Source organism: Choloepus didactylus, chromosome 2 (genome assembly GCF_015220235.1).
Source record: "Choloepus didactylus isolate mChoDid1 chromosome 2, mChoDid1.pri, whole genome shotgun sequence".
NCBI lineage: Eukaryota > Metazoa > Chordata > Mammalia > Pilosa > Megalonychidae > Choloepus > Choloepus didactylus.
The window spans coordinates 237,114,588-237,140,150 of NC_051308.1; the positions used below are offsets into that span (position 1 = coordinate 237,114,588).

General features: G+C 48.2%; 2 protein-coding genes across 4 annotated transcripts in view; one reads left to right on the plus strand and one right to left on the minus strand.

Annotated features, from left to right (window-relative positions):
- The first annotated feature begins 5,457 nt into the window (after positions 1-5,457).
- On the plus strand, positions 5,458-7,272 carry NPPA (natriuretic peptide A). The gene is made up of 3 exons (XM_037818743.1): positions 5,458-5,981; positions 6,105-6,431; positions 7,017-7,272. The coding sequence occupies exons 1-3, from the start codon at positions 5,688-5,690 to the stop codon at positions 7,026-7,028; spliced, it is 633 nt and encodes a 210-aa protein (XP_037674671.1). The 5' UTR covers positions 5,458-5,687; the 3' UTR covers positions 7,029-7,272.
- A 2,138-nt stretch (positions 7,273-9,410) lies between these two features.
- The window catches only part of CLCN6 (chloride voltage-gated channel 6), a 33,051-nt gene continuing 16,898 nt past the window's right edge, over positions 9,411-25,563 (minus strand). The window contains exons 9-23 of one of the 3 annotated variants that reach the window (XM_037828507.1): positions 24,503-24,561; positions 23,507-23,639; positions 21,984-22,097; positions 21,521-21,687; positions 20,861-20,987; positions 20,006-20,039; positions 19,557-19,710; positions 19,237-19,396; positions 19,043-19,149; positions 17,726-17,912; positions 16,691-16,848; positions 16,335-16,491; positions 14,967-15,074; positions 14,670-14,795; positions 9,411-12,356 (exon numbers count right to left, since the gene is read on the minus strand). In XM_037828507.1, the coding sequence (XP_037684435.1) occupies positions 12,276-12,356; positions 14,670-14,795; positions 14,967-15,074; positions 16,335-16,491; positions 16,691-16,848; positions 17,726-17,912; positions 19,043-19,149; positions 19,237-19,396; positions 19,557-19,710; positions 20,006-20,039; positions 20,861-20,987; positions 21,521-21,687; positions 21,984-22,097; positions 23,507-23,639; positions 24,503-24,561 (1,872 nt within the window). In that variant the 3' untranslated portion in view covers positions 9,411-12,275. Of the gene's footprint in view, positions 12,357-14,669; positions 14,796-14,966; positions 15,075-16,334; positions 16,492-16,690; positions 16,849-17,725; positions 17,913-19,042; positions 19,150-19,236; positions 19,397-19,556; positions 19,711-20,005; positions 20,133-20,860; positions 20,988-21,520; positions 21,688-21,983; positions 22,098-23,506; positions 23,640-24,502; positions 24,562-25,563 lie in introns of those variants that run through there. The other 2 variants (XM_037828505.1, XR_005215509.1) reach the window with 2 other exon arrangements.

Below are 25,563 nucleotides of genomic sequence, written 5' to 3' on the forward strand. Positions count from 1 at the left end.
GGAGGTTTATTTGGCTACAAATTTACAGTTCTAAGTGTCCAAACTAAGACATCAGCAAGATGATACCTTTACTGAAGAACGGCCAGTGGCATCCAGAACACCTCTGTCAGCTGGGAAGACACATGGCTGGTGACTGCTGGTCCTTTGCTCCTGGGTTGCGTTTCAAAATGGCTTTCTCCAAAATGTCTCTGAGCTTTTGCCTAAGCTCCTCTCTCTCGTCTTTGCTTCTTTTTCCCAGGGCATTTCTTTCTAAGCTTCTGGGGGTCCTCTCTTAGTTTCTCTGGGACAAACTCTGGACTTCATCTCTCAGCTTAGCATCTCCAAATGTCCTTCTGTCCAAGCATCAGCAAGTGTCTCCCCAAAAGTCTCTCTGAAATGTCCCTCTCAGCTACTCTGAGCTCCTTCTGTTTGTGAGCTCTTTTTTAGGACTCCAGTGATTAAATCAATGGGCAGGGCTCATATCTCCATGGAAATAATTTAATCAAATGTTTCACCCACAGTTGATTGAGTCACATCTCCATGGAAACACTCAATCAAAAGATTACAACCTAATCAACACTAATACGTCTGCCCCCACAAGATTGCATTAAAGAATATGGCTTTTGGGGGGATGTAATATATCCAAACTGGCAGTTACAAAGAAACTGTGGCTTCTGTCATTGTTTCCTCTCCCCACCACATACACCTCCCTCTCTCCCTGTTTCCCTCTCTGCCTCTCTTGCTTGCTTACTGGAGCTAAAGGAAGTCAGTTGCCATGCTGTGAGCTGCACAATGGAGAGGCCATGTAACAGGGAACTGATGTCCCCAGCTGTCTTAGTCTGCCAGGGCTGCTGTAACAAAGTACCACATTCAATTACTTAAACAACAGACATTTCTTACCTCCCAGTTCGGAAGGCTAGAAGTCTGCAACCAAGATGTCAGCCAGGGCCATGCTTCCTCTTAAAGGGGAAAATCCACCCCACACTTGTCCTCTGGCTTCTGGTGGGTGGCCAGCAGTCCATGACATCCTTGACTTGTGGCTCTAGAATTCAATCTCTGCCTCCATCACTTGGCTGTCTCTCTCTCTCTGTCTTTGTCTGTCTGTGTCCACATTTCCTCTCCTCATAAGGACACTTGCCATATTGGATTAGGGCCTCATCTTAACTAATAACATCTTCAAAGGTTCTATTTACAAATAATAAGTTCACATTTACAGGACCGGGAGTTAGGATTTGAATGTGTCTTTGGAGTCAGGACACACAATTCAATCCATAAACCAACCAACAGCCAGCCAGGACTTGAGGCCTGCTGACAGCCACAGGAATGTGTTTGAAAGCAGAGTCTCCCCCTATCAAGCCTTGAAATAACTGCCATTCTGGCCAACACCTTAACTGTAGCCTTGTGAGAGACTTGAGCCAGAGGCAACCAGCTAAGCAATGCAGGTGCCTGGCCCACAGAAACGATGAGATAGTAAATGGGTGTGAAGATGCTTAGTTTGGGGGCAATTTGTTATGCAGTAATAGCTGACTAATACACTACCTCACTTTCCTTTTTCTTCACTTTAACTTCCCTTGGGTTGGAGCCTATGGTAGTTTGAAGCTGAATTGTCCCCAGAAGATCATGTTCTTAGAGCTAATGCATTCCTGTGGGTGTGGACATATGGTGGGTGGGACTTTTTGATTAGGTTATGTCAGTTGAGGTGTGTCCCAGGTGGGTCTTAATCCTCTTACTGGAGTCCTTTATAAGAGGAAGAAATACAGGGAGAGAAACACACAGAAGACAGAGAGAAGCCCATAGAAGCTAAAGGGGAAGACAGCAAAGCTGAAGGAGAAAGCCACAGAAACAGAGAGGAAGCCACTGAAGCTGGAAGCTGGAACAACGGAACCCAGAAGAGAAGGGCGAGACCAGCAGACATTGCCATGTGCCTTGCCGTACGACAGAGGAGTCCAGGTATCGTCTTGGTGATGCCTTGGTTTGGATATTTTCATGACCTCAGAACTGTAAGCTTGTAAACTAATAAATTCCCATTGTTAAAACCAGCCCATTTCTGGTATGTTACATTTTGGCAGCTTTGCCAGACTAAAACAGAACCCCCATAAAGTTTTTAGCAAGTGAGTTTTTTTTGCCTCAGGCTTTGTTTTCTGGGGAAACTGAGCAATAAACCAGCCCAAGTCACTGCCCTTCTGGGATTTGCCACCCAGCTGAGGAAGTAGCTTTACCTATTTCCTTATCTGCTTTGGGCCCTGGCCCCAAACTTCCAGTCCTGAGTGATCTCCTACAGTACCAAAGAAACAGAGCATCACTTTCAGAATGGAAATACCCGTTTCTAAGTGTGCAACAGCTTCCTCCCAATTTCTCCCCACTGAGGCTTCTGTTTTAGACCATTTGGTTCTAACAGAAGTGTGCATCAATGTGATGGTTTTCCCTTCCAGTTCTGAGCATGTGTGACATTGCTGGGACCTCACAGAGGGTGGGAAACCACACTCTTGGCTGGAAATGGGAGATGTCCAAATTCTGGATTCTCCCACCCACTTGCAACACTCACATATGACTAAGACTACTTCTTTCTGGTGATAAGGAAATAAAGGCTTTTGATTTTTCAGCTGGTGGGAGACACGGGGGTGGGAGGTGGGTCTGATTTTCTGTGTCTTTTGCTTTTCTTCTTTCTCATTCCTACAGGCTGACTTTTGAACACCCCCTTGAATGTTAACTCCTCCACACACACCCCAAAGTGGAGCAGAGGCATGGAAATGGAGAGAAAGTTTACAATGAGTTATTTTCCGTTACAGGTTGAAATCAAAGGCTTTAATGTGATTTAGGATGATCTGTGCACTTGAGGATTTTCTGTGCTTTCGCAGGGCTCTGTTAGAGCAGGTGGCACGGCTGTTTCTGCATAAAGTCTTCCAGCCAGCAAAACTGAATATTCTTTCTCTTGCCAAAAATAACGATAATGATAAGGGAGTGGGAAAATTCTGAAATCCTCTTCCTGGAACCTTGGATGGGCCTTCCACTTCTCCTTGGGCCACCTGCAGGCTTCAGAAGTAGTTCAGGACAGAGAAGCAGCAGTGGCTCTCAGAGGCGTGCCATGGCAGAGGCCACCTGCCATGATGCTGTCCTGGAATTCTTTGCCTGCATCAAAGGCCTGTTGCAAAGGTCATCTCCAGGAGACAGGATTTGTGACGCATGCAGCAAGGAGCACCAGTTCCCCCCAGTGTGGCTGCTTACTGGATCTTCTTTGCTAATAATAACACTGCCAACTGAGCAATTATGCTGTGAGCACATTCCAGGGACTCATCACGACACAGTGGTTTTTGCCCCCAGAGCTCCTACTCAGAATTGCACCTATTTCAGATTTCAAATTGAGCTTGGCTGGCCAAATTACCCAAATCCCCAAACTTGCTGAAGAGGTCCCATTTTTCCTTCAGACTTAGAATAAAATCACCCTTCACACTTCTGGTGACTTTTGGCCACTCTCTGTCCTGCTTTCCTGCCTTATCATGGTGTAGAAGCCTGTCCATCTGGTCAACCAGGGAGTGTGTGCAGCTGGGATGGGATTTGGCCAGGACTGAGCTGGCCATTCACACATGCTTTCTGAGCTTCCATAGACTAGATAAAAATATGTTAGGTGTATAATCAAGTCGTAGGGGTTGGATATAGCTCTTTCCTTGAGACAGTCCAAAAGGAGAACAGCCAAACACACTGAGACATGTAAAACATGTCTTGGGGGTACTCAGAAAGATGGGGAGTAGAGGTGTGTTTAATGAGAGAATGTACCTAAAGCATTGGGTCTTAGTTTCCTAGGGCTGCCATCACGTAGTACCAAGACTGGGGGGCTTAAAGTAAGAGGAATTTATTGTCTCCCAGCTCTGGAGGCCGGAAGTCTGAAATCTGTGGCGTCAACAGGGCTGTGCTTTCTCTGAAGTCTGCAGGGCTCTGGGGGTGGCTTGCCCACAATCCGTGGCATGGTCTCAGACTCCATCACATGGCTGTTTTCTCTCTCCTTGTGTCCAAATCTCCCCTTCTTATAAGGTCATCAATATTGGATTAGGGTTCATCCTGATCCAATTTGGTCTCAACTTAACTAATCATACCTTCAAAGATCCTGTTTCCAAACAGGATCTCATTCACAGGTCTGGGGTTAGGACTTGAACTTGCCTTTTGGGAGGACACAATTCAATCCCTAACAGCTTGTTAATGAATGGTCATGCTAAGAGGCAGGCGGTATACTTGAAATGGATTAAGAATCTGGGTCTTAGTGTCAGACCCAGGATTCAAGTCCTGATTCTGCCACTTGGGAAAGTGACATGACCTCTCGAAGTGTCAGTTCTGTCCCTCTGTAAATGGGGACAGTACTACCCACCTCCTGGGAGTGGTGATGAAATAATCCACATGAAGCGCTCAGCACACTGGCTGGTACATCATAACTCATCAATATACACTACCCTTCCTACCACCATGCAACTCTACAGCACCTCACACTTCAAAATGCCTCCACACATTATTAGCTCATTCAAGCCTCACAAAATCCCTGGGAGGTGAGCAGGGCAGGCTTTTACATTTTCCTCATTTCACAGATGGGGAAACTAAGGCCCCAAAGACTTATGGAACAGGTTTATTTTGGGCTACAAGGCAAATTTCTCAACCCATTCAATCTAGAGTCCTCATCGTCCCCTTCCCCTAATATCCATATGTTGCATCGAATAGTATACTAATGTTGAATGCAATGCTTAGCAAATGGGGGAGAGGGCCTTCATTAAATGCAGACCACCTTGCTGCCTTGTAGCTCTCTTGGAAGCCAGGAAAATTGAAGCTGTAAGTGATTCAGTCACAGTTTCTGGACTGGGAGAATGACATGGAGGACTTTAAGGGAATTTGTACATCACATTTGCCTCCAATCTCACTCCATCAGTCAACTCGCCATTGAAGCTTTCCTGTGAAGTGTGATGGGAGGACATTATACCTTCAAACTCAAAGAGTCTGAGCTTCTATATGCAGCAAATGAAAACATCAGGATCCTCTAAACTTCTGTCTCCCTTAAAACATTGGGGGTGGTAGTGCTGGTGGTTTGGAGGTGTGTGAAGGAGATTTTGGAGAGGAAGGACTATGTTCCCAAAATTTTTCTTAGTGTTTATATGGAGAGCTGAATTCTTGGGACATTCATCACATTTGGCTTCTGACTGATTTAATACTCTAAAAAATAGTTCCCTCTTCACCTGACTGCTGGGAGTGACTGCCAGAAGTGAGGGCAGCCCTGTTTGAGGCAAGAGGTCTGGCAGCTCACATTGATGAGTCAGGTGTGAAGTCAGCTTGAGCATCTGGACTAATTTGTCCCGAGCTGCCGGCTGCCTGCCATTTCCTCCCCTCCCGCCCTTATTTGGAGCCCCTGACAGCTGAGCCACAAACAAACCGGGGGAGCTGGGTGCTGGCCAAGCCTCACCCTCCACTTCCCGGCATGGCTTCCCTTGCCCAGGAGAAAGAATCCTGAGGCATCGCTGTGAGATAACCAAAGATTCCTTTTTGCTCTTCTCACACCTTTGAAGTGGGAGCCTCTCGAGGCAAATCAGCAAGAATGTGGCTCTTGCAGCTGAGGGTCTGGGGGTTGTAGGGGCTGCTCAAGGCTGAGGGCTGTGACAAGCTCTGCTGGACTGATAACTTTAAAAGGGCATCTTCTGCTGGCTCCTCACTCAGCTGCTTTATCGCTGCAAGTGATGGAATGGGGAGGGTTCCATCTCTCTTGTGCTTGCAGAGAGCTAGAAGGAGGGGCTATAAAAAGAGGAGGCACAGGGCAGCGGGGAGACAGAGACGGACAAAGGACAGACAAGGGAAGAAGAGAAGAGAGAGAAGAGGCAGCCAGCTTCAAGTCACTGACCCACTCCAGCATGGGCTTCTCCTCGACCATCTCCGTGGGCTTCCTTCTCTTCGTGGCATTTCAGATCCCAGGCCAAACCAGAGCTAACCCTGTGTACAACCCTGTGTCCAATGCAGACCTGATGGATTTCAAGGTAGGGCCAAGAAAGGGGCACAGTCTTCAACCGGGGTGGGGGTGAGGGTGCTTCTGATAACTGGGCTGTTGTTGATTTTCTCCAAATCAATGAGTTCTCTCCCTGTGTTTTCCCTTTGTAAAGAATTTGCTGGACCGTTTGGAGGAGAAGATGCCTTTAGAGGATGAGGTAGTGCCCCCACAAGTACTAAGCGATCAGAATGACGAGGCTGGGGCAGCTCTCAACCCACTCCCTGAGGTGCCTCCCTGGACTGGGGAGTTCAACTCAGCCCAGCGAGACGGAGGTGCCCTCGGGCGGGGCCCCTGGGACTCCTCTGAGAGATCTGCCATCCTGAAAAGCAAGCTGAAGTCTCTGCTCACTGCCCCTCGGAGCCTGCGGAGATCCAGCTGCTTCGGGGGCAGGATGGACAGAATTGGAGCTCAGAGTGGGCTGGGGTGCAACAGCTTCCGGGTGAGTGCAGCGGAGATGCAAATGGGATGGGGAAGAAAGAAATTGTACTTTTGCTGAGGTTCAAACCTTGTCAAAGAACACTACTGGGGGAAACTTCTGTAGGAAAGGAACCAGCATAGAAGCTTGTTCCCTTTGAGTTTTCTGCCCTGATTTGGTGGGTGGGACATGAGTCTCAGGAGGATACCAGTATCCTCAGCTATAGCATGCTAAGACAATGCTAAAAAAAAAAAAAAAAAAAAAAAAAAAAAAAAAAATCAGCTACTTCCACTAGCACTGGGAAATTGAAATGGTCACAAGGCCACATCATCTTTGACTTGCTGGTTAGCAGTTCATGTATATCCCTTAGAATTGCAAGATCGCAAAACAGTGAATGAAATTGACAAGGTTTGCCTTCATTCACTTCTAACGAATAGGTTGTTTACCAGCTCATGAAACACAGAGGGTCATCAGGCTGGGAGTTGGGGGTGGGTGGGAAACAGCGGGTCAGGGGTCGGGTTAAGAGGTTTGGCACTGTCATCTTAAACTGACTTTTCCAGGAGAGCCAGGTCACCAAGCCAAACTTTTGTTTCTGTGTTCTCTTTGTAGTACCGAAGATAACAGCCAGGGAGGAAAAGGCAGTCTAGGGCCTGGGAGACTGAGAAAGACCTTCACCCCTTGGATCTCTCATGCAACCTTGTCCCATCTCACTGTCGAGTTGTGACGAGCACCTTATTCAAGCTGCAGCTTCCTGTCAACAATTCTCGCATTTTTACACTAAATGTAGATTAAAATGGTTTAAGTGTGGCATCCTCGCCTCTCCCACCCCATGCATTGAATTTTAGGGTAAACTCTCACCTGTTACTGGAAGCAGTTTGAAAATGAATAAACTTCAGCACCATGGACAGAAGCCAAAGACTTGGGTTGGAGTGATTTCTTGTTTCTGGGGAAGAGAATTCAGCCCAATATTCCTTGTCATATTACCTTTTGTCAGAGAGAATGCTCTGTTTTTTCCTTCCTCCTTCTTTTCCTCCCTCCCTCCCTTCTTATTTTCCTTTTTTCTTCCCCCTTCAGACTGCAGTTCTCAAACTGCTCTGCCTCTCACTCAGCCCCAGTAAAGGGTCTTGAAAAAAACCCAGGAGACCTAAAGAGCATTTATTTGATTCAGATTTGCTCACATCCAGAGCACCTATTAACTAAAAGAAAACTTGAAAACACCTGGGCTGCTTCTATGGTTACATCTAATGCAGCTTGTATTCAATAGACAATTTTTGCTCCATAGTGCTTTGCAGTTATTTTCTGAAAGACATTTATAAAACTAACTAACTTTTCTGATACATTTTGAGAGAGGTCCTGAGTGAGTTGCACTTTTAGCTCTGAAAAAAATCAGGCAGAGTTCTATGTTTAAAAGTTGAGCAAAATGGAGAAAGAAATGCTTGCTATGCTGACAAACTGTAAGTTTATGCACCTTTTGGGTAGAACACGTGTCTAAAAAAATAGCCATCTTTCCCTAATTCACATTCAAGGTGCCTGGACTTGGAGATTTTAGCTGAGAATGTGAGAGCTGCTGAAGAAGACACAGCCCTTTTGTATCTGCTTCTGAAAGCGTTTTGTACTCAGGAGAAAGTGCCAGGCATTATTAAGTCCACCTAAAACAGGGATAGCATTCTATTTTCCTACCCTTCCCTCCACGCCCCACTCTCACCACAGGATTCTACCACGCTCCTCCAATGCCCCGTTCCAGTGTGTTCCTTTCTCCGTACCTTTATACTGTTTCTTCCACCTGGGATGTCCTTTATCCAGTCCTCCAGAGGACATTCTACTCATTTCTGAAAGCTCATTGCAAATGCCACTTCTTCCCTAATACTGTGTCCCCTGTAAGACATAATCTTCCTCTCTCCATGGGCAGTCTTTTGCATTTAACTATTATGACACGATTTGCTGTGGTTCCCATTTGTGTGTCTATATCCCTGGATTGCAAGGTCCTCGAGGGTAAATGGCCCCTTGGCCCCTCCTGCAGCACATGCCAATCGATGCTGAATAAATGTTGGTGAAATTTGGAAAAGGGGAAATAAAGTAACAATTTACTCCTTGTAGAACTGATGGTTAGGGAGTGGGGTGGGAGGAAGAGCTCTAAATGAATCTAACCACTTCCAATAAAAGTGTTCCTTATTTGGACTTCAATCACACAAGGGCAGAAATGACAAGAAGCAGAGAACGACTAACAGGAAAAGGGGAAATAAGATAGAAAACAAAATCTTCTGTCCAAAACTGGCCCCTGAGGTTTGGTCTTGGGGGGGGTGTGTTCCTCGGAGGGGGATGGACTCTGAGGTGTCACTGAGCACGGCGGCTTCTCATTGGAATAGACTTAAAGTGCCAAATTTAAAATGCAGAAGATGCCCCCCTGCGACCTGGAGGCAGCCTGGGGGTAGGTGCTGGAGCCTGGATTGACTGATTCTGTTCCCACCACTTGTGTACGGATGATCCGCAGCAGATCAAATAGGGACAGAGACAGTCACTTGCAAAACCCAAAGCAAGTGAACAAATAAAAAGCAATGACAGGTGGCTGACAGAAGCCGGCTGCAAAGTCTGAACATCTACAGACCTGCCATCAATTTTCATTTCTTCTGGTCAGATCTCAGGGGACTCTGTGGACAAATTCCTTAATACAATACTGTCACGAATACAAATGGATTCTCCACCTATTTTTTGGAAGCAGTAGCTAGAAGCAATAGGTGGTTTTATAGGAGGAAACAGTTTGTAAACAAGATGTCATAGGGTTGGTTTGAAGGGAGAACAATAGTGGTAATTTGGTGCATTTTGCTGGAATGCACTTTGTTCTCATTAAGTGAACTGAAGTCACACTGAGAGAGCTATGTAAGGAGAGAATCAACACTGTGAAAGTACTTTCTGGTTTTGCAATTTCTGTATATTAGGAGAGAGAGGGAATAAGTGAAAAGCCAAGAATCACGCTAAAGAAAGAGCTCCATGGAGAAAGAGGCCTAAAGGAGACAGATGAAGATACTTTATTCTGACGTTACAGTTACAACGAGAACTTCCAAGTTCCAGAAGTTCAAATAAAAATAGACTTTTACAAATTAAAAAAAAATACCATTTATATACACAGTGGAATTAGCCAACATTACTGTACAAACAAAGCGCAAACAGAAAACAGGAAGCCGCGGCTGTCCAGAGGCGCTGAGGGGCTGCACTGCACGCCAAGGCTGCCTGGACCCACGAGGGCGGTTGTGGCCCTTGCAGAGGCGATCTTGCTGGCAATCTTGTTGGTGAGGACCAAATCACCACACAACTTTGCCTCAGAAATGCGACATGGTTGGCTGGGTCAAGCAAGCAACTGTCCATTTCAGCCAGGAACCATTAGCTAAACAAGGCCATGCCGTCAGTAGACCCTAGCACCCCCTTCCCAGTCACCTCGGCCAGGGGACCATGAAGCAGCAAGCTGGGGACACAGCACAGAAACCCACTCCCGACCAACCCCAGGACCCCTCTGTTTTCGTTTCATCGGGTGCCACATCACTGGGGACAATGGAAGTCCAGCTCTCTGGGGCTGGGTGATAGGCAAGATGCTGAAAATGCTGGTTTTTAATGGACAGAAACCAAAGGAGCAAAACTTGCCGTTATTTAGTCTCAAGTGGAGAAATTATTGTCTTTGGGCTTATCTGGAGAGGGCAGGCATGGACAGAGGAGGGAAGGAAACGGAAGGTGCCTCTTCCAAGGACCCTCAGCCATCCAGTGGGTGCAGGGGACGGAGGGTCCTGCATTCTCCTATCTGTGGGCTCAACTGACAGGAACTTAAATACAACACGAGGTGCATGAGGGGTAAATTCCAACAACACTCATCTCTGCAGGCCAGTGGTCCCCCTGCAGGACCTCAATTTTGCCAGTTTCAGTAAGAGATGGAAAGAGGAGGGCTGTTTCTGGGATAGACTGCACACCATTCTCCTGGCTAAGGCGATTGGTTTCCTTCTTAAGAAAAGAAACAATGTGGTAAAGCTTGGGCACCTCCATGAAAGAAAGGGGCAGCCAGCCCAACACAATCACCTTGGGAGGGCTTTACCTTTTTTGGTCCTTGTGATTTCCTGAATTATTTATTGGGAGTATCATCTCCATTTCACAAGTCATGTGCATCCAGGGAAGCTGAGAAATTTAGAAGTTCCATAATTTTTCTCAGAGAGATAAGAAAATGGGGCAGAATGGAGGAGGTTCCAGGCAGTTGGAAAACACCCTGGAACAGCTTCCTCACTTAAGGGCAATTATTCCCTTGAGTGTGCTGAGCCAAGGACCTGAACGGGCAAAGCCTGACATCCACCCTGAGCTCGAAAGGCGGTCTCTGCCAAGGAAGTCAGCACAGGGCTGAGGGTTAGAGAATAGCATCACCAGGACCAGGCACCAATGTTTTAAAAAAAAATCTAAATGCAAATGCATCCACCTTGGGTCCAAAACAAATCTGCCACAGGATTGCTTAATGGGATTAAGATGTAGACAGAGAAGAAGGGAAAAATAGTGCAAATGCCTGATACCTAAATGTTCACTTTGGGTGCCTATTCAGAAGGGGCCAATTTTAAACAGCTGGAGAGAAACTACGTCACGGGAAGAAACGAGGCGGGTTTCCCATGTCTCATGCTGAAATCTCTGGGGCATGTGCCAGCAGGGGGCGTCTTTACCCTTCTGAAGTTCCCATTTCTGAGCCCCTCAGGAGGCTGGGGATGGTGGCTACCAGCAGGGAAGGGAGAGAAGTTTGTGAAAGGCTGACACCCTTGTCCTCAAATAAACCATCTGCTTTTTTATAACACTCTGGCTTTAAAGGCACATCACATACCTTTTAGTGGTCACTGGCTCAGTTTACTCCTTTCCATCTTATAAACAACTGTACCATTCTCCCAAGCTAAGTGAAGCGTTTTACGTAGGGGTGCCTGCCATGCTTTTCGTTAACTTTGGGGGGTGATGCCAAAATCCTCTAGGTTGTGGCTGCTTCACAGGAAGATAAAGAGAAAAGTTAAGGGAAGTTTAGAAATTCATGGAGGGTGAAAAGGACCAGGGACAGATCAGGGTAAAAATGTGTGAATAGGAAGCAACGAAAAATTTGCGGAATGTTAAGAGCAAACGCATTTCTGACCATATTGTGAGATTTAAAGTTCAGACTATTACTGGGATTTAATTTTGTGCTTCTGGAGGGTGCTGGTTCCAAGGAGATTCAAACCACAGGAGCAGGTGAGGGCACCTGCTCCCACCCAGGAAGCAGAAACTATCTCTAAAATGAAGCAGAGAAAATATCAAGTTAAGAGACCCAGTGAAGGAAGGCCTTCCAGAAACATGGATGGTTTTCTCAGTGCCCAATTCCTAAATTTAGTAATTAACTGCATTTTGCAGCTGGCACCCCCAGTGTTTGCCTTGGCCAAACTCCCTCCCATGGTTTAAGGCAACATCTGGGTTCTCCAAGAAAGCAGCAAAGGAGGACAGAAAACTGCTCTGAGCGACACCTCCGTGGGTCAGGTCTGACGTCCGCCTCTGGTCCTGGCACTAGCAAGGGGCAGGGGAAGGCCTGGGGCAGGCCTATGCCAACACTGGATGGTAGGAACACAGGGGGCAGGAAACGGGAAGACGCTTGCCGACAAAGTCAGAATAGTCCAAACTATTGATGGTATTGCCGGTTCAACACCATCTCCCGAATCTCTGACTGGCAGAGCGTTCAATAATGCCGGGCTTTCCAAGTGAGTGAGCGACTGGGAGCCTTTTGTGCCCTGGAATGGCCCCAGCCAGCTGTGCAGGCCAGGTGTGGGTGAGCCGCCTCTGCAGGCAGCTCCAGCCGGGGGCGCTGGCCCGGGGAGTGCGAGGCTTAGTGAGTCATTAGATGGTCTGGTAGTGCTGCCTCAGTCGGGCCTGCAGAAACTCATATGTTAGGTTGTGCCGTGTGATAATCCCAACGATCTAGAGTGAGAAGGAAAAATCCCAAGTCACCCGCAGGATAAAATGCATTGGCAAGAACACAAGCAAAAAGGGCTCACTCAGATGGCCATGGTAAGCGGAGGGAGACCAAATCCACTTATAGATGTTCAATACACACTTTTAAATGATGACAGAATGATTGGGCTTCCTAGTGTCTGGATGAGGAAAAGATGAACTGATAACTAGGGGCCATAAACTGGAGGCCTATGGTACAAATTCAGCTCCAGAAAAGGTTTTAGTTGGGCCAGCTAAAATCTGCATTTCAATATCTTTTTACATGGGGCATACACACGCTCCCTCTAGCTTTCTCGGCTATCCTCACACCCAGCCTGCTTCGTGTATTTGTGTGACAGGTGCAGCCCTTGAAGCCTTCTGGGAGATTATGACCCCTGATAAATCTTATAATTACTATCTGTCAGAACTACCTAACAGAGCTTTTCTCAGAATTCACGATGGTGGTTCACTTTTGTCACTGATGCTGGAGACAACAAAGCCACAGTATAAATGGAGTTGGAACTGGTCAATGTAGCTGGCAGTTATTTTTCAAGGAACAGTCTGACCTGCTGCAACCAAGGCTGTGTAAAAACAATCTGGGCTGTGCCAGGATTCTGCTGACGGGGGCTATTTTATTTTAAAGAGGAATAATCTCCTGGAGGGCAGTTTGGCAATATGCATCAGAAGCCCCAAAAGGGTGATTGCTGCAGTGAAATTTAACCACCTAAATGCCCAACAATAAAGAACTATTGAATAAGTGATTGTACGGCTCCATCGTGGCGTGCTGTCCAGCCATTAAAATAATATCTTAGATGAGTGTTTACCGTCATGAGGAAATAATTTTCTATACAGTAACTGAGAAATCAGGCTATTAAACAGCAGGAACAGTGAATCCATTGTCATTAAAGTTTGATATAGAAAATCTCTATATCTAGATGCATAGAAAAAAAGACTGAAATGACTTGAAAAGTTAACATAGATTGGAGAGATAAGGGTTTGATTTCTGTTTTCGTGTCTTTTTGTTTTTTTTCTCTCTCATCTGTACTTTCTTATTTTCTACAATGAAAAAAAAGTATTTGTGTAATAAGAAAAAAAGTTCAAAAAAGAAAAAATGGAAAAGTCTGCAGTAACAATTACCAAGTGTTATATCTTTTTAAACCCTTAAAGTATTTTGCTTTAAATTTTCTCATTTTATGTCACAAATTCCTCTAGCAGGTGGGGAACTGGGAATGCAAAGAACAGGTGCCCTGCTCCAGGAGGCACTGGGTCAAGGGAGAAGAGGAACATTTAGAATAAAGAAGAGACCCTCAGGTGCTTCCGGTAAGCATGGAGCTGCTGGGCACTGGCGGCATCTGCTGGCCAACAGAAGACAGGCAGAGCCCAACCACGGGGGAGACACACAGGACAGAGCCCAACCATGGGGGAGACACACAGGGAAGAGACCAACCACGGGGGAGACACGCAGGGCAGAGCACTGTCACGGGGGAGACACACAGGACAGAGCCCAACCACGGGGGAGACACACAGGGAAGAGCCCAACCACGGGGGAGACATGCAGGGCAGAGCCCAACCACGGGGGAGACACACAGGGAAGAGCCCAACCACGGGGGAGACACACAGGGCAGAGCCCAACCACGGGGGAGACACGCAGGGAAGAGCCCAACCACGGGGGAGACACGCAGGGCAGAGCCCAACCACGGGGGAGACACGCAGGGAAGAGCCCAACCACGGGGGAGACACGCAGGGCAGAGCCCAACCACGGGGGAGACACGCAGGGAAGAGCCCAACCACGGGGGAGACACACAGGGCAGAGCCCAACCACGGGGGAGACACGCAGGGAAGAGCCCAACCACGGGGGAGACACGCAGGGCAGAGCCCAACCACGGGGGAGACACGCAGGGCAGAGCCCAATCACGGGGGAGACACGCAGGGAAGAGCCCAACCTCAGTGGGACGCACAAAGCAGAGTCCATCCACGAGGGAGACATGCAAGGCAAAGCTCAACTAGGGGGTGCAACAGGCAGGGCAGGCACAACCAAAGGGAGAGGTTTTCAAAAGGACCAACACCACCCGGCTGTCCCTGGCCCAGCCCTCACTTCCTCCCTGGCTCTTGGTGGAGGAGACCCAGAGGAGGATCTGCTTTGAGAACCCACCCTGTGGTTTCCTCCTGACTGAGAAGCCCCAACTCAAAAGCAATGCTGTTGTTAGGAGGACCCTTTCTAGAAGGCAGGTAGATGAGCAACAGAGGCGCAGAGCTGAGAACACAGAGGTCATCCTTTCTCTACCCAGAACTAAGACCCACCTCTCCCACGGCGTTCACCACTGGCAAGTGCCGCAGGCCCATCGTCCTAAAAAGATTGAAGACCTGGGAGACGTGGGTATTGGGTGAAACGGTAAAGGGTGAAGGGTTCATGTACGGGGTGACATCCTGCAGAGAAGAGACCAACTCAAGTTACCCAAGGCTGGTTTGACCTCCTGGATCAGGCGCAAACAGCACAGATGAGGAGAGCTCAGAAGAGGCTGCAGCCGCGTCCCAGACAGGACAGTGCCACTGGCCTCCTTTCCTGGGGCCCTGGTCCCAAAGGACAGCCCTTCTCACCACAATCATCCGGGGGTTCAGCAGCGTCAGATCCAGGTCGTGGATATCGGGATACCGTGGGTAATCCTCAGCCATCTCAGCATAAGAAAGGCGTGGCTGGCTGGCACTCTGCAATTCCAACCAAGACACAGTCCTGTACCTGGAGCATGACTGGAGAGGCCACATTTAGGCCCTTCCCCCTCCACGTCCGCACTCCCCCCAGTCCTGGCCCCAGCGAGGGAGGTGTGCGGGGCAGAGGCCAGTGGCAGGTGCTTTGGGGGCAGACACCTTGATCCAAAGCCAATTCTGGGCCAATTCCTAGCTGCAGACTCTGGCCAAGTTTCCTAACCTCTCTCAACTTCCCTTTCTTCATCTGTAAAATGGAAACAGGTTATTCTTAAGTTTCAGTGAGGACAGTGCTGATCCACAGTAGCTTTGTTACTCTTTCTTCACACCCAGTCTTCTGGACTTCCCACCCTCCCTGGGATGTGGGCTGCACCCCAGCTCGCAGGCAAGGCATGGGACCACAAGTGCTGGGCACCGCTCTCTCCTACCCTGACCTCCATGTCACCTGTCCACTGCCTGCTGAGCAGCACCTGATGCCCCGCACTCTATCAGGCTGGGTGTCGCTGGTTTCTGCATTCAGACCCAATCTTCTGTAATCTGACCTCCTCCATCCCCTCCCGCTTTCTTACAGCCCTCTGTGCTCCACCACGTTCGACCCCAGCCCTAGCCAGGCCAGTGCTCCCCACAGACCAGCCCCACCCTGGCCACTTCACCCTAGGCCGTTCCTGCTTCACCTCCCATTAACTGCAGGCCAGTCCCACCAGGAGGGCCCTCGGGCTGCCCTCACACGAGCAAAACCCTGATCAGGAGAGTCAGTTTGGAAACGGGGTCTCTGGACAACTTTTTAAGAGAAGAAGTGTCGGGGGTGAGTGGGTCCCAGGTGGCTGGGCACCACAGACCCCACCCCTCCTGCTTATCTCTACAAAACAAAACAAAACAGTAAAAAGACAACTACAGTAGACTTCATGGAAAGAATGGGACTTCTTCCAATAACACAGGTAAGAAAGTCCGTTTGTATCAAAAATCAAAATATAGAGATACTATTAAAGTCCCAATAGTGTAAGACTGGAGGCTGCTCAAGAACTGGTCCAGAGACTGAATAAAGACTGACTGGCGGGAAACACAGACTCCCCTCACTCAGCGTCTCCTGGGGAGACACTCACTGCAGTAGAGGGAGCTGGGAGGCCTAGACCACTACTCAACAGCCCCTCACTTGCACGTGAACTTCTAGAAAGCCCTTCTTTTCCTTCTCTTGAGTACAGGGAATGTGTTGCTACCACCTCTGTACCTCGCACGATCCCAGTGCCAACAACAAAGACTTACTGACTGGCTTTCAGAATAACAAACTCCTCGGACGAGCAGGGTGACAAGCTGTGACCGAAGGATCAGGCCGTGAAAGGTCAAAGGGCGGAAGCGCTCCTCCATGGTCCAGTCTTCACTCGGGGACTGGTCAGGGTAGAGGTTGGGGTAGGGAGTGTATCTGTTACACAAAAACCAGACACTGCCTAGTGTATTCTATGCAGGATCACTTCTTGCCCATGTCCCCGGCCCACTCCCTAATTCCCATGAACCTGGGAGCCAGGTGGCAACCTCTGAGCAAAGGGCTGACTCCTTCTGGAACCCAGGAAGGCACTGGTGACCCTCACAGCAGAGGAGCTGGCCTGTGCCACCCCACTCACCGTCTGTCCAGCATCTGCTGGAGGAGGTCCTCCTTCTCGGCCGGCTCCTCGGAGGCCATGTGGTCATCACACATGTTCCGCAGCTCACTTGACGGGTAGGACTTCATGGACTGGCTCCGTTTGCGCTGCTCGCCGGCTCGGGTGAGGATGCTGGATTTCTGTGGACGGGAAGCATGGAGTGCTGCATACGGGCTCACCAACACAGCAGCACCAACTTGGCTGAAGGATTTGGCTGACAGTGAGGGTCAAAAGCATATCCCGACAGAGGAATTGTGAGAAATTGTCTCGGGCTCAGGGACTTTGAATTCAAAGGAGCCTCTTGGAGTCCCAAGACTTGGATATAGACCCCTGGGTTTTGCCAGCCCAACATCCCCACCCCTTAGATTTGGGAAATAGCACTTCAATTCTCTGCTGGAGAACTGCCCGTCTCCCATGTCCCGGTGGAACTGCCCACCAAAGTGCCCCCAAGCCCTAGCCACCAAAGCCAAGGAGAGGGTTCATGGCCCAGGTGAGGCAATCAGACTCTCCCTCTCCTTGGATTTTGAACCTGGAGTAACCCAAGGATGGAGAAGGGCCGGTGCCAACCCTTCCTGGGACCCTTGGGAATATCTGTTGGCCCCTGGCGCCTGCACCCCCACAGCGCTCCGGCCTGCCTCTTCAGCTTTCCTGTCAGTCCTGGCACTTCCAACTGATCTCTTTTTCATGCTTAATTAGGCCAGAGTCCATTTCTGTTGTTGGAAGCTCTAGAACTCTTAATACAACTTGCACTCAGTAAATAACGAGCATTGAACCCGCTGGTTAAAAAGTCATATGCTTGCTAAAGCAAGAATGAATGCACATCCTGACAGTCTGTAAAGTCTATACTGGCTGTCGAGCCCATATTCACTGCCAAGGATACTGAACACGGCGTGCTGATATCCCGTGGGGGTCAGCCAAGTTCACCCCACCCACAGATGTGTGGCAAGCACAAGAGCAAAGGAGCATGAAGGAATCGCTTGTCTCCTCCCCGCCTGTCCTCCAGGGCCTCTTTCCTACCTTGAATCTGATGTTGTTACTGATGAGCTGGTTGCCCTTCATGAACTCCCTCTCGTTGCCCCGGTTCTCAGTGACCACCGGGAAGGCGTGGTGGACCGTGGTGCGCAGGATGCTGACCAGGCTCTGGATGCGGGTGTGCGGGTAGACGTAGGTCAGGTTGGGCTCCATGACGTCGCTGGCTCTCAGTCTGGGGAGGGAGGGGGAGGCCGTCCAGCCTCGAGACGGAGCCCACAGCATCCTGGGAGTGAGCCCCACGGGCCGTGCTGGCTCTCCCACACGGCCTGATCCTTTGGGGCCCCCTTCTGGACTGTCACTAATGGTTCCTTAAATCTAATGCGTTCCTTTGCACCTTCATCCCCCTTACACGTGCTGTTCCCCAAGCCTGGGATGCCCCTCCCCTTGTTGTCAAACTGGTGGGCCTTCATGCCACTCTCAGCTCAGCACAGATGTTGCCTCACCACAAACCCCACCAGCTCGCCCAGGGGCCGGCTACCCCTTCCTCTGCACTCCATGGCACATTACACATACTTCTACTGAGCTACTGATTATACCCTGGAATTAAAAATATACACATGGAGTCCCCCATTAAACCAGTGTTGGGAAACTACAGCCCGCAGGTCAAATCCGGCCATACTCATTTGGTGACATACATGCCCGTGGCTGCTTTCACACTGCAACGGCACAGCTGATTAGTTGTGGCAGAGACCACACGGTCCGCAAAGCTGAACTATTTCCCACCTGGTCTTTACAGAAAACATCTGCTGGCCCTATGTTAGACTGTGAGGGCCTTGCCAGATGTCTGGAGCCGGACCCCAATTATATGTGGACTGATTGATTATTTGGTGATTTTGCCCAGAATAGTCACTGCTGAGAGTAGGCCATTTTGTTAGGCATACATGGAGCAGGCCAGTTCTCACATGGGGGCTACCCTTAATTTAAAAATTTAATCATAACACAAACTTCACCTGGAGACCTCATTCTGGGAGAGGTGTCATTTTAGCCAGAATGCCAAATAAACCCATGAAACACTGGCTCCTGCCTCCCCTAGCCCCCCACCTCCAAGCCCCTCTGTCCCCCACTCTCCCTGTGCTCTCAGCCAAGCAGAGCTGCTCAACATCCCCAAACACACTCAGTAACAAACGTGCTGGCTTTGTGAAGGACCCTCCTGTTGTCACTGACTGCTGTACCTTCTTCCAACCCAGGAATCTTTTGCTACTGTTCCAACCCCGACTGTTTCCTATTACAACACAAATATTTCTTAGGCCTTAGAGCTTATAAGCTGTGAAACAAGGACAAGAAGAGAAATTATGGCCTTACTTGTCCATTTCCACCTCTGTTTCCCACTCCAGAAGTGGCACTCCTCGCAGGCCCACGTGGATATCATAAATGCCCTTGTTGAAAAAGTCCCCAGTCCATTTGGCCACCTGGAATGCAAAGCAAAAACTCAAAATAGGCACTTGTGGGTGAACCTCGCCCTGAACCTGAAAGAGGCCTGGAAGGGAAGTGCTCACCATCAGGGTGATCATAATGGGAAGCCCGTAGGTGATCTCGTTGGTGGACTCAATCAGGATGACGGTGAGGCTGATGGTCATGCGGACAACCCCACCCAAGAAAGCCGCAGCACCAATCAGGGCAAACGTCCCCGAATAGATGTGGCCCAGTCCAATGTAGCTAGCGAAGAAAGAAAGAGAGAACGAGGCTTAGAATCACATGGGTAGATGGGGGGGAGGGGAATCTACGGTTTGCACACTTGTGCTTATGTACACCTGGGCATGCACACTGATGTGCAGGCACACTCACATGCACTGGCACAAAGTGTCACACACTATACCTTTTTAGGACATTGGCAACTAAACGTCCAAAAGCTGCTCCGCACAGCAGAGAAGGCACAAACAGACCGCTTGGCACAGAAATGCCATACGTCCAGCAGGCAAGCAGGAAATAGAGGACGAAGAACAAGGCTAAGGTGATGGGGCTGAAAGTACCTGCAAGACAAGAACCGACCTCAGTCCCCCGGCCAGCTGTCTGCCAAGACCCACAGACACTCAGCTCCTACAAGGTCCTTCTGTACCCCAATCGGTTCACCTCCCAGCACTGGAGGCAGAAACCCCAATATTTTGTCTGGGTTGGTATTTCAAAGAAAAAGTCCAGTTCTTGCTCAGAATTAAGGGCAAGCTTGGCTGAGTTTGAGAGCTAAGAAAGGGGCAGAGGAATTATAAACAGTTGTTCCCTGCAGAAGAAACCAACCGCCCGGGAACAGGCTGAAGCACAGACACTCACCATCCTGGTGGAAGAGCTGAAGGATGGCAGACTCCTGGGGGTTGAAAAAGAGGGTGGCCATGTCATTGTAGGTTTCATTGGGACAGAAAAAGGTCTTGATACTTGAATTCACATCTTCTGATGTAACCTAAGAAGCAGAGCTCAAAAAGTCAGTAGAAGGGCAAGTGACCAGGTCTCTCCTGAATCTTCAAGTGGGAATTCTGCAGCAAGGCGGAAATGTCTGGCTTGAGATTACCCATAAATTACATGGGCAGCAAAACATGGTACAGATCCAATGGCAGCCACGTGTGCCACTAGATCCAATGGCAGCCATTCTTTGCATTTGAGAATGAAAGAACCGGGATGAAGCCCTTTGTTCCTCCATGTTTAGAATGATAAAGAAATGACAACTATGGTTCACCACCGATCCAAAGGTGATTCCTTTCCTGATGCTAATTTTTTTAGGGGAGCATGTCAGAAGCTTGGCCTGAGAGTCCGAGGACTGGGGGGAAATGAGGCAGGTGAGAGACAAATGGCTAGGAGGTGAATGGGGTTTGGAGAGGAGAAGCCGGAGGGTTAAACCAGGTTAGTCAGCTTCTTGAGCTTCTGTTTCCAATTTGTTTTTGTTCAACAGAGAGGCGCTCCCTTCTGTGACAGCCAATGCTGTCTACAAAAGTGGGGAAAGGAGGGAATTTGGTGCTCATCCTCTCTTGGGTGAAAAGACAACCACAAATTCCTGTATCTTTTAAAAATTTGATATGGGTGTTAAACAATGAACCCCATGCCTCTATAAGCCCTAAACAGAGTCAAGGCAGACACTTCTGGATCCTTCTTCCTTGGGGTCGTACGAAAAAGGCAGCAGTGCACTGAGTTTACCTGCAGCTGGATTGAGTCATTGCCGATTTGACTGGAAGAAGACATCTGTCGGCATTCCCCTAACACCATTGAGGCCACGAACACCACCACGGTGGTTACCAGAGACACCAAGAGGCTCTCTAAGACTCTAGGAAGAAGCACACCTGTCATTGTGCAATAAAAAGACACCCTTGTCTTGGGAACTCAACAACACAACCCTGCCTACCCCCAACCATCAACCAACACGTGTGTATTTTATGTGCCCCAGCAATTTTTCCATAAAAAATATAGTCAATAAAGTGGGCTGCTGCATCCGTGTCCTCTCTCTCCAAGGAATGGAACTGCCTTCCATCAGAGTACCAGGGTCGAGCATCTCTGGACATGAGTGAGCACCCTCAGCAAGGCCACACTAACCCTTCTGACTTGGTCACATGTCCTAGTGGCAAGTCAAGAGGCTGTGATCCAACCAGCAGCTCTGATATAAATTAAGCTCAGACTTGGCCTTTCAGCCTGCCTGACAGCGGATTTATGACCCTGTTTCTGTTCTTAGTCTTAGACGTGGAATGAAAGCTGGGGTGGGAAGCAGGGTCTGTTCACACAATGTCTTCCTCGGGGGAGACGGTCCTGCTCACACAAAGCTCAGGAAGCCACAGCAGGCTGGGGAAGGGACTGCACAGGTACCTGACAAGCTTAGGTTTCGGGTGTACGTTTCGCATACGGTATTTTGCGAGTCTCTTGTTCAGACAGTTGAATGTGGCTCCTAGGAGGCCCCCAATGACCCCCATCACGATGAAGAAACCCAAATCCATAGCTGTCCAGAGATGACATTTTTTATCAGAGTCAGAGCACTGAGAGAAGGGGAAAGGGAGAGAGAGAGACAAACCACAGTGCCCATGAGAACAGGACGGGGCAGAAGAGGGGAAGAGAGAAACAGGAGCAGACGCCACCTTCCCTCTAAAGGAGCCAGTCCCTGCTGGAATCCTGCCCATGCAGGCCACGGGGCGTACGCAGGACAGAGACCAAAGGGGCAGGACACCCCCACTAGAAGCTGTACCTACCCTCCTGGCCACTCCTCCCAGTACTTTACTTAAGAGCAGTTTTCAAGGGTCAAGCAAGAAATTCTGAGCGAAAGGACAAAACATACCTTAAACTCGCCAAAGTTCAGTAATCCAGGGAGCTGGAAGGAACCCCAACTTCCAAACTGAATCCCAGAACGGAAGAAGTTGAGGGTGAAGGTGGCGGACATGGAACAGAAGAGCTAGGGGACAGGCAACAAAAACAAGAAAACCCAATAGTGACAAGTCCACTTTTTGCTTGGCATGTTTGCAAAAAATCTAAAGCTCTACACAGAAATCTGCAACTCTAGGTGTGGACACAGAGACCTGGTAACCACCGTGTGAAAAAATTCAAATTAGGCTACAAGGAGTTTTCACTCAAACAGCCAATAAATACTTGCTGAGAGCATCTTGTGGACCAGACCTCATAGCAAAGAGGAACAGTGAACACAGAAGGAGGCACGTTCTGCTCTCAGGAGGGAGGCCTGAGTTCAAGTCCTGGCTCTGCCGCTTCCTGCTTATGACCACGGCCAGTTTCACGTTGTCATGTCAGGTTTTCATCAAGCGAGGATAAAGCAGATTGATTAGGGTTTTTATTGTTTGGGTGACAGGGAGAGAGTTAGTATGAAAAGGATTAAAAAGTGCTTTTAAAATTCATCACCAATTGAGAAAGCCTTCTGTACCAAAAGGAGGAAGAGAATTGAAACAAACTAAAGTTTCAGTGGCTGAGAGATTTCAAATGGAGTTGACAGGTCATTTTGGAGGTAACTTGTATGCATTATATGTATCCCTTTTTAGTTTTTAGTTTATTAGAAGAGTTCAAAGGAAATATCCGAAACTGTTGAACTGCAATCCAATATCCTTGATTCTTGAAGGTGATCATATAACTAGCTCATATGGTGTGCCCATGTGATTGTGAAAACCTTGTGGCTCACACTCCCTTTACCCAGTGTATGGACAAATGAGTAGTAAAATGGGGATAAAAAGAAAATGAATAATATGGAGAAGGGGATATGGGACTATTTTGTGTGTTCTTTTTACGTTTATTTTTATTCTTGTTTTTGTTTTGGGGAGCAATGATTATGTTCAAAAATTGACTGTGGTGATGAATGCACAAATATGATGACACTGTGAACAAATGTTTTATACTTTGGATGATTGTATTATATGTGAATATATTTTAATTAAAAATTTTAAAAAGTAAATGAATGGGTGGAGGAGTATGGAATGCTTTTAGTGTTCTCTTTTACTTTTATTTCTATTCTTCACTTTATTTTTTAGAGTAATGAATATGTTCAAAAATTGTGGTGTTGTATGCATAACTAGATGATGAAATTGTAAGCAATTGTACACCTTGGATGATGGTATGGTATGTGACTATATTTCAATAAAATTACATTAAAAATACAACATGAGAGAAAAAAAAAAAAAATGCATCACCAGTCCTCATGTCAATAGTTTGGAGGTTATGTGTATCTGGAACAAAGAAATTTCCAATATAGTCCTCTGGTCTCAACAGAACCATAGTTAAATGTATCAAGTCAGAGATGTCCAGTGTTTTTTTGGGGGGTGGTTAAGTCTAGGACAGGTTTCCCCCGAGGGATCTCCTCACCACTTTCCATGTGAGCCCTTGGTTCCAGAAGGATGAGCCCTCCTCCAGACTGAACAAGGTACCCCCAATTGGAGCCCCAAAAGCTGCGGCAACTCCAGCAGCTGCCCCTGCTGATACGAAGTCTCGCTTGTCTCTAAGGAGAGAAGACAGAGAGAGGGTTTACTCGGGGAAAGAGCCCTCAGGCTACAAAAAGCCAGATAGTCACTTTCCTATCCAGGAACATTTTATCTCATGACCCATGAGCAGCTGGGGGTTGTGAAAGAGCAATTCTCTGGTGAGTTTACTTAAGAGGAAAACAGCTCATTTAAAAACCAAGTGCTCTCCTTGGAGTTCCTGCAGGTGTGCTGGCTCCCCAGCATCAGTCCACTATACAAACATGGACTCCAGATCCTGCCCAGCCACATCTCCAGAGGCAGGTCGCGTACTTCCTGCAGTCACTGCTGAACCACGGGCCTATCCTCCCAGAAAATCATGGCATCAGTGAAAATGTCAAAGTCCTGAGTCCTCCTAGAGGAGTAATAAAGAAAACTATAAAGACCAGTAGGATGACTCAACCTCTGAGCCTGGGCCACAGATTTCAAGGTCCTTACAAGGTGTGCAGGTCATTAATACGTACAAATCTCACAGGCCTAAAAACGTCTACTGAGAGTAGCCTCTTTGAAACTAGAAAGGCAGCTGACCAATGAAATCATCTTGGAATGCAAAATACATTTCGTAACATGCCTATGAACTTTCCTCGTTGTGTTCCAATGTCAGCATCATTGCATTAAGTATCGCTGCATGAGATGCTTCTAGACCTTCTGTCATGACAAAATAGAAGTCATGACGCCACCTTGGTCCTTTTGCTGATTTTCAGAAGAGAAATTCAAAGCCTGCCTCCTTTTCTGAAATGCAGCCTGCCTATCTAGCCAAGCTGCGGCAAGTTACCGGGTCTGATTGGCAGTAAATGAACATTTTTGCTTTTTAAAAAAAAAACAATTCCTCATCTTTCCATACCTGTCACTTCGGAAATAGGGGAAGTTAAACTGGATCTTCTGTAAGGAGATGCTTTGAAACTAAAACAAGAGAAAAAAAAATCAGAGAGGACCAAAGCCGCAGGAACCCACAGCCCCTGGAGCACACCTGAGCAGATGTGCTCCAAGAAGGAAGAGTCCAGGGCATTGGGCTACAAAAAAGAGGCTATCCCCTTTGGGAGGGAATTATTCTCTCTATCCCCATATTTCTGGGATCTTCAGAAACTGCCTTTATGCACAGTCAGCAAGTCAGAAATGAAAGGGGAAACAGCTGAGCAATGGGTTGAGAAGAACTGAAAGCTGCTGTAGAAGACGGTTCTCAGGGTGAGGAGGCTGCAATAGCTATTTCAATCTGTTCAACAAATTCTGCTGACACCCAGTCCCAACCTGTGCTTGGCTTCCCTCTGCCTCTCAGCTCACAGGGATCTGACATAAAGGAGTTGAAGCAGTAGCGAGAGAGACCATCAAAAGAAGGACTCTGGAAGAAAGAATTTTCTCTGCTTTGCCTCAACAACTCGATCATAGTAACTTCCTCCCCTCAGAACACAAGGGGTAAAAGTCTAAAAGTAATTGAAGCTTCTCAAATATGCAGCCCTGGAATGCGGAAGAGCCCATAAGAGCAGAGGTTTTGGAGTCCTGAGCTATGCCTTAATCTCTCTAGGCCTCAGTTTCCTCATCTGAGAACAGGGGTGACGGTAACAACTGAGCACTCAGAGTGGATACAAAGAGAGGAGGTGGTGTTCAGGCGCCTGGCACAGCCTGCCCCAGAGTCAGCACTTGACCAGCAGGAGCTATTAATTATTGCTGCACTACTTTAAATGGAAATCAGCACAGAACTGTGCCTGAAACCATCTTAGTTGACACTTCCAGCCTCTTGAGATCTGGTGGCCCTGAGATGACCCACGCGGCCACCCTGGGTGGATGGAGGTACTCGGCAGCGGCTGCGGGAGCACCAAGCTGACACGTTTGAACAGACTTTCTCTCTGTCCCATTTCAGTGGTTCTAGGACCCAGCAGGGCACTGCTCAAACTCTGCAGGGCAAGT

Coding starts and splice junctions, on each gene's coding strand:
- NPPA (XM_037818743.1), top strand. CDS start 5,688: ATGGAATGGGGAGGGTTCCATCTCTCTTGTGCTTGCAGAGAGCTAGAA. Junction 5,982..6,104: donor CAGACCTGATGGATTTCAAG/GTAGGGCCAAGA, acceptor CCCTTTGTAAAG/AATTTGCTGGACCGTTTGGA.